The sequence below is a fragment of the Heptranchias perlo genome, unplaced genomic scaffold (assembly GCF_035084215.1).
Source record: "Heptranchias perlo isolate sHepPer1 unplaced genomic scaffold, sHepPer1.hap1 HAP1_SCAFFOLD_598, whole genome shotgun sequence".
NCBI classification, from domain to species: domain Eukaryota; kingdom Metazoa; phylum Chordata; class Chondrichthyes; order Hexanchiformes; family Hexanchidae; genus Heptranchias; species Heptranchias perlo.
The window spans coordinates 121,399-130,000 of NW_027139621.1; the positions used below are offsets into that span (position 1 = coordinate 121,399).

The 8,602-nt window shown below is 51.2% G+C and overlaps 1 protein-coding gene across 1 annotated transcript in view; it reads left to right on the forward strand.

Annotated features, from left to right (window-relative positions):
• LOC137316644 (phosphoribosylformylglycinamidine synthase-like) overlaps nucleotides 1–8,602 on the forward strand; it is a 127,463-nt gene that overhangs the window by 117,493 nt on the left and 1,368 nt on the right. Inside the window, 4 exon segments of the mRNA XM_067980493.1 lie at nucleotides 2,448–2,531; nucleotides 2,880–3,035; nucleotides 5,437–5,556; nucleotides 7,491–7,701. Coding sequence (XP_067836594.1) covers nucleotides 2,448–2,531; nucleotides 2,880–3,035; nucleotides 5,437–5,556; nucleotides 7,491–7,654 — 524 coding nt within the window. The 3' untranslated portion in view covers nucleotides 7,655–7,701.

The window sequence follows — 8,602 nt, forward strand, 5'->3', positions numbered from 1 at the left end:
CTCATGTCACCTTTGGTTCCTTTACCAATCACCTTAAATCTGTGTCCTCTGGTTCTTGACCCTTCTGCCAATGGGAACAGTTTCTCTCTATCTACTCTGTCTAGACCCTTCATGATCTTAAACACCTCGATCAAATCTCCCCTTAACCTTCTCTGTTCCAAGGAGAACAACCCCAGCTTCTCCAGTCTATCCACGTAACTAAAGTCTCTCATCCCTGGTACCATTCCAGTAAATCTCTTCTGCACCATCTCGAAGACCTTCACATCTTTCCTAAGGTGTGATGCCCAGAATTCTCCAGCTGAGGCCTAACCAGTGTTATCATAGAATCATAGAAGTTACAACATGGAAACAGGCCCTTCGGCCCAACATGTCCATGTCGCCCAGTTTATACCACTAAGCTAGTCCCAATTGCCTGCACTTGGCCCATATCCTCTATACCCATCTTACCCATGTAACTGTCCAAATGCTTTTTAAAAGACAAAATTGTACCCGCCTCCACTACTGCCTCTGGCAGCTCGTTCCAGACACTCACCACCCTTTGAGTGAAAAAATTGCCCCTCTGGACCCTTTTGTATCTCTCCCCTCTCACCTTAAATCTATGTCCCCTCGTTATAGACTCCCCTACCTTTGGGAAATGATTTTGACTATCGACCTTATCTATGCCCCTCATTATTTTATAGACTTCCATAAGATCACCCCTTAACCTCCTACTCTCCAGGGAAAAAAAGTCCCAGTCTGTCTAACCTTTCCCTGTAAGTCAAACCATCAAGTCCCGGTAGCATCCTAGTAAATCTTTTCTGCACTCTTTCTAGTTTAATAATATCCTTTCTATAATAGGGTGACCAGATCTGTACACAGTATTCCAAGTGTGGCCTTACTAATGTCTTGTACATCTTCAACAAGACATCCCAACTCCTGTATTCAATGTTCTGACCAATGAAACCAAGCATGCTGAATGCCTTCTTCACCACCCTATCCACCTGTGACTCCACTTTCAAGGAGCTATGAACCTGTGTTTTATAAAGGTTTAGCATAACTTCCTTGTTTTTGTACTCGATCCCTCTATTAATAAAGCCCAGGATCCCGTATACTTTTTAACAGCCTTCTCAACCTGTCCTGCCACTTCCAAAGATTTCTGTACACACAACCCCTGGGGTCTCTGTTCCTGCACCCCCTTTAAAATTGAACCATTTTATTTATTTTGCCTCTCCTCATTCTTCTGACCAAAATGTATCACTTCACACTTCTCTGTGTTAAATTCCATCTGTCATGTGTCTGCCCATTTCACCAGTCTGTCACTATCCTCCTCATCGTTTACTACATTTCTGAGTTTCGTGTCCTCTACAAACTTTGAAATTATACCCTCTATACCCAAGTCCAGGTCATTAATATATATGAAAGAGAGCAGTGGTCCTAATACTGACCCCTGGGGAACACCACTGTATACTTCCCTCCAGTCTGAAAAACAACCGTTCACCACGACTCTCTGCTTCCTGTCCCCGAGCTAATTTCAGAGACACACTGTCACTGTCCCTCTAATCACATTTTTGGAACAAATCTATTATGTGGCACTTTATCAAATGTCCTTTGAAAGTCCATATCCACAACATCAACCTCACTCCCCTCATCGACCCTATCCGTTAACCCATCGAGGAACTTGATCGTGTTAGTCAAACACAATTTCCCTTTAACAAATCCGTGCTGACTTTCATTCATTAGCCCAGACCTTCCAAGTGCCAATTAATTCTGTCCCAGATTATTGTCTCTGAAAGTTTCCCCATCACCGACGTTGGACTGACTGGCCTGTGAGTGCCAGCTTTACCCCTCTCCCCTTTTTTGAACAGGGGTGTAAACATTTGCAATCCCCCAGTCCTGCGGTACCGTCCCCATATCTGCAGATGTTTGGAAGACTGTGGCCAGACCCTCTGTAATTTCCACCCTCACTTCCCTCAGTAACCTGGGATACATCCCATCGTGCCCGGGGACGTTTCGACTTTGAGCACTGCCAATCTTTTAATCACCTCCTCTTTATCTATTTTAATCCTCTCCAATATCACGACCACCTCCTCCTTTACTGATACAAGTGCAGCATCCTCTTCTCCAGTGAAGACAGATGCCAAGTGTTCATTTAGTGCCTCAGCCATGCCCTCTGCCTCTGAATCGGCCCCACCCTTCCTTTCACTGCCCTTTTACTATTTATATCTTTATGAAAGACTTTTGGGTTCCCCTTTGATGTTAGCTGCTAATCTATTCCCATACTCTCTCATTGCCCCTCTTCCCTTGTTTAAATCTCCTCTGTACTGTCTGTATTCAGCCTGTTCTCTGCTGTATTATGAACCTGACATTAGTCAGAAGCCTCCTTTTAATCTTCGCTCTCTTTAGTCACCCAGGGAGCTGTCGTTCTTTCCGTTCTCCTGAATGACGATGATTTCTCTCCTGATTCGCAGGTTCCCTTGTGGTCTCTGTTTACGCCGTGTGTCCTAACATCACCGACACTGTAACCCCAGACCTGAAAAATCCCCATGGACAAGGTACAGTATCAATCACTGATAGGGTGGGGGTGCAGCGCAGGCCTGGGGGAAGGGGTGGGGGGGCAGCGCGGGCCTGGGGGAAGGGGTGGGGGGCAGCGCGGGCCCGGGGGGGTGCTGGGGGGCGTCGCGGGCCCGGGGGGGGGGGGCCGGGGGGGCGGCGCGGGTCCGGGGGGGGGGGGGCGGGGGCAGCGCGGGCCTGGGGGGAGGGCCGGGGGGCAGCGCGGGCCCGTGGGGGTGCGGGTCCGAGTCTCGGGGTCCGGGTACTGGGCTGACCCACTCTCTCCTTGTTTCAGGGCTGACTCACTCACTCTCTCTCTCTCTCTCTCTCTCTCTCTTTCCTTGTTTCAGGGCTGCTCCTGTATGTACCGATCACTCCTGGTCAGTACCGACTGGGAGGAGGTGCCTTGGCTCAGTGTTACTCACAGATCGGGAATGATTGCCCTGACTTGGACCGTCCGCACAACCTGGTCTCCTGTTTCACCGTCACCCAGCAACTCCTGGCGGGTGAGTCCTGGAGCCCACAGTGTGTCTCCCACCTTCTCCAGTGTTTCCAGCACACTCTCCCTCTCCGCTGTTCATCATAGAATCCTTACAGGAATTTGCAGCACAGAAGGAGGCCATTCAGTCCATCGTGTCCGTGCCGGCCGAAAAAGACCTATCCAGCCTAATCCCACTTTCCAGCTCTTGGTCCGTAGCCCTGTAGGTTCCAGCACTTCAGGTGCACATCCAGGTACTTTTTAAATGAGTTGAGGGTTTCTGCCTCTCCCACCCTCTCAGGGAGTCAGTTCCAGACCCCCACCACCCTCTAATCCTTCTACCAATTACTTTAAATCTATGCCCCTTGGTCACTGGTCCCTCTGCAAAGGGAAATAGGTCCTCCCTATCCACTCAATCCAGGCCCCTCATAATTTTCTACACCTCAATTAAATCTCCCCTCAGCCTCCCCTGTTCCAATGAAAACAACCCCAGCCTATCCAATCTTTCCTCATAGCTAAAATTCTCCATTCCTGGCAAACTCCTCACAAATCTCCTCTGTACTCTCTCTAGTGCAATCACATCTTTCCTATAATGTGGTGACCAGAACTGTACGCAGTACTCAAGCTGTGGCCTAACTAGTGTTTTATATAGTTCCAGCATAACCTCCCTGCTCTTATATTCTATGGCTCGGCTAATAAAGGATAGTATCCCGTATGCCTTCTTAACCACCTTATCTACCTGTCCTGCTACCTTCAGGGATCTGTGGACATGCTCTCCAAGGTTCCTCACTTCCTCTACACCTCTCAATATCCTCCCATTTGCCTTATTTGCTCTCCCTAAATACATTACCTCACACTTCTCCAGATTCCATTTGCCACTTTTCTGCCCATCTGACCAGTCCATTAATATCTTCCTGCAGTCTACAGCTTTCCTCCTCACTATCAACCACACGGCCAATTTTTGTATCATCTGCAAACCTCTTGATCAAGCCCCCTACATTCAAATCTAAATCATCAATATTTACCTCAGAAAGCAAGGGACCCCACTGGAAACAGCCTTCCAGTCACAAAAACACCCGTCGACCATTACCCTTTGCTTCCTGCCACTGAGCCAATTTTGGATCCAATTTGCCACATTCCCTTGGATCCCATGGGCTTTTACTTTTTTGACCAGTCTGCCATGTGGGACCTTGTCAAAAGCCTTGCTAAAATCCATGTAGACTACATCAATTGTGCTACCCTCATCGATCCTCCTTGTTACTGTCCCAAAAAATTCAATCAAGTTCGTCAGACACGACCTTCCCTCAACAAATCCATGCTGACTGTCCTTGATTACTCCGTGCCTTTCTAAGTTACTATTTATGCTGTCCCTTGGAATTGATTCCAATAATTTGCCCACCACCGAGGTTAGACTGACTGGCCTATAATTACTCGGTCTATCTCTTTCTCCCTTTTTAAACAATGGTACAATGTTAGCAATCCTCCGGCACTATGCCTGTTGCCATGGAGGATTGGAAAATGATGGTCAGAGCCTCCGCTATTTCTCCCTGGCTTCTCTTCGCAGCCTGGGATACATTTCATCCGAGACTGGTGATTTATCCACTTTCAAAGATGCTAAATCCCTTAATATTTCCTCTCTCACTAAGTTTACCCCATCCAATATTTCACACTCCTCCTCCTTAACTTCAATCTCTGCATCGTCCCTCTCCTTTGTGAAGACAGACACAAAGTATTCATTAAGAACCATCCCCACATCTTCTGCCTCCACACACAGGTTACCTTATTGGTCTCTAATAGGCCCTACTCTTTCCTCAGTTATCCTCTTGCTCTTTATGTATTTATAAAACACTTTTGGGTTTTCCTTGATTTTATTTGTCAGTATTTTTCATGCCCTCTCTTTGCTTTCCTAATTTCCTGTTTAATTTCACCCCTGCACTTTCTATCCTCTGGGTTTTCTGCAGTATTGAGCTCTCGGTGTCTGACATAAGCTTCCCTTTTCTGCCTTATTTTACCCTGAATGCTTCTTGTCATCCCAGGGGGCTCTAGATTTGGCAGCCCTCCCTTTTTCTTGTGGGAACGTGTTTACTTTGAATGTCTCCCGCTGCTCTGACACTGATTTATCTTCAAGTCGCTGTTTCCAGTTTACTTTTGTTAAATCACTTCTCAGTTTAAAATTGGCCTTTCCCCAATTGAAAACTTCAACTCCTGCTCTGTCTTTGTCCTTTTCCATATCTATGCTAAAACTAACTGTATTATGATCACTCCCACCAAAATGCTGTCCCATTGATACTCCTTCCACCTGCCCAGCTTCATTCCCGAAAACTGAATCCAGAACTGCCCCTTCCTGCACCTCTTGATGGCTAAAAAAATTCTCCTGGACTGGCCGCTGTCCCTCGCCGTCTCTCACTGTTCCTTTCCCCTCTCCCCAGAGCGTGTTATTACTGCTGGCCACGATGTGAGTGACGGGGGACTGATCACATGTCTGCTGGAGATGGCCATCGCAGGAAACTGTGGGATCGACCTCAACATTTCAAACAGGGACGTCAGCGGTGAGTGACTGGCACTCCGGCCTCGGGAACAGGAGCTGTGTACATGGTCCCCCTCCCCTGGTCCCCCGACCCCCCACGCCCCCTCCCCCTCCCCCCGATCCCCCTCCTCCTCCCCCCTCCTCCTCCCCCCTCCTCCTCCCCCCTCCTCCTCCCCCCTCGATTTCCCCTTCCCCTCCCCCTCCCCCTCCCCGCCCTCGCCCTCGATTTTCCCCCCCCTCCGGTCCTCCCCTCCCCCCCCAGGTCCCGATCCCCCTCTCCTCCTCCGGTCCTCCTCTCCCTCCCCCTCGATTCCTCCCCTCTCCCTCCCCCTCGATTTCCCCCCCGCGTCCCGTCCCCCTCCCCTACCCCCCCCGGACCCCCTCCCACCACCTCCACTACCCCCAGATCCTCCTCCCCTCCCCTACCCCCCCCCCCCCCGGTCCTCCCCTCCCCTCTCCCGGTCCCCCCACCCCCTCGATTCCTACTCCCCCTCGATTTCCCTCTCTCTCTCCTCCCCCCCCCTCCCTCCCGTCCCCTCCCTCCCCCGGTGTCCATCTTTCCCCCTCCCCCGGGACTGATCCAGCCCCACTCTTTTTCCAGTCACTGAGTTGCTGTTTTTCGGAGGAGCTGGGTTTGGTGCTCGAGGTCTCGGAGACGGCGGTGAACACAGTCAGCTCCCGGTACACAGCAGCCGGCCTTCAGTGCTGGAGGATCGGATCAACCACTGGACAGGGATCCCAGGCCCACGGTGAGTGACCGGTTATCATTGACCCCAGGTCACGGTGAGTGACCGGTTATCATTGACCCCAGGTCACGGTGAGTGACCGGTTATCATTGACCCCAGGTCACGGTGAGTGACCGGTTATCATTGACCCCAGGTCACGGTGAGTGACCGGTTATCATTGACCCCAGGTCACGGTGAGTGACTGGTTATCATTGACCCAGGCCGCGGTGAGTGACCGGTTATCGTTGACGCCCAGGCCGCGGTGAGTGACCGGTTATCGTTGACCCCAGGCCACGGTGAGTGACCGGTTATCGTTGACCCCAGGCCACGGTGAGTGACCGGTTATCATTGACCCCAGGTCACGGTGAGTGACCGGTTATCATTGACCCCAGGTCACGGTGAGTGACCGGTTATCATTGACCCAGCCACGGTGAGTGACCGGTTATCATTGATCCCAGGTCACGGTGAGTGACCGGTTATCATTGACCCCAGGCCACGGTGAGTGACCGGTTATCATTGATCCCAGGCCACGGTGAGTGACCGGTTATCATTGATCCCAGGCCACGGTGAGTGACCGGTTATCATTGACCCCCCAGGCCACGGTGAGTGACCGGTTATCATTGACCCCAGGTCACGGTGAGTGACCGGTTATCATTGACCCCAGGTCACGGTGAGTGACCGGTTATCATTGACCCCAGGTCGCGGTGAGTGACCGGTTATCAGGACCCAAGGCCGCGGCGAGTGACCGGTTATCGTTAACCCCAGGCCACGGTGAGTGACCGGTTATCGTTAACCCCAGGCCACGGTGAGTGACCGGTTATCAGGACCCCAGGCCACGGTGAGTGACCGGTTATCGTTAACGACCAGGCCACGGTGAGTGACCGGTTATCAGGACCCCAGGCCACGGTGAGTGACCGGTTATCAGGACCCAGGCCACGGTGAGTGACCCGGTTATAGTTACCCAAGGCCACGGTGAGTGACCGGTTATAGTTACCCAAGGCCGCGGCGAGTGACCGGTTATCCCTCGACCGGCTCGTGTTGAGACGTGAACAGGCTGCAGCTTTCACAAGGCCCCGCTTGGGCCCTCCCCCCTCCCTCCCTCCCTCCCTCCCAGGCCCCGTGATTGGAGATGGGTTCAGCACCAAGTGAGGTTTCCCCGCCCCTCCCCCCATTGTGGGACGGGGCTGAAATCCCTCTGTCCCGATGTGTCTCTGAAGATGTTTGTTCCCAGGTGACGGTGCGGGTGAACGACGAGGTGGTTTTGTCCGAGCGAACGGCCACTCTCCGATCCTGGTGGGAGGAGACCAGTTTCCAGTTGGAGAGGCTGCAGTCCGATCGAGCCTGTGTGGAGGAGGAGGAATGTGGAATGGAACATCGGATCAATCCCCAATATAAACTCAGCTTCGACCCAGTAAACAGCCCCCGACTATCAGCCCACGTAGGTCAGTGTACGTGGACATCGTCAGTCAAACCACCGCGTGTGACCCCCGGCCACCCCTGCTATTCACAATAGTTTGGTCTCCATACTTAAGAAAAGACATACTTGCTCTCGAGGCAGTACAAAGAAGGTTCACTCGGTTAATCCCGGGGATGAGGGGGCGGACATATGAGGAGAGGTTGAGTAGATTGGGACTCTACTCATTGGAGTTCAGAAGAATGAGAGGCGATCTTATTGAAACATATAAGATTGTGAAGGGTCTTGATCGGGTGGATGCAGTAAGGATGTTCCCAAAGATGGGTGAAACTAGAACTAGGGGGCATAATCTTAGAATAAGGGGCTGCTCTTTCAAAACTGAGATGAGGGAGAAACTTCTTCACTCAGAGGGTGGTAGGTCCTGTGGAATTTGCTGCCCCAGGAAGCTGTGGAAGCTACATCATTAGATAAATTTAAAACAGAAATAGACAGTTCCTAGAAGTAAAGGGAATTAGGGGTTATGGGGAGCGGGCAGGAAATTGGACATGAAGCTGAGTTCGGATCGGTCAATGCCCTGTGGGTGGCGGAGAGGGCCCAGGGGCTATGTGGCCGGGTCCCTGCTCCGACTTCTTGTGTTCTTTAGATTTGTGGTTGGGGATCAGATCAGCCATGATCTTATTGAATGGCGGAGCAGGCTCGAGGGGCCGATTGGCCTACTCCTGCTCCAATTTCTTATGTTCTTATGTTCTTATATATTTGCTGACGACACAAAACTAGGTGGGATTGTGAGTTGTGAGGAGGATGCAAAGAGGCTTCAAGGCGATTTAGACAAGTTGAGTGAGTGGGTAAATACATGGCAGATGCAGTATAATGTGGATAAATGTGAAGTTATCCACTCGGAAGGAAAAAACAGAAAGCAGAGTGTTATT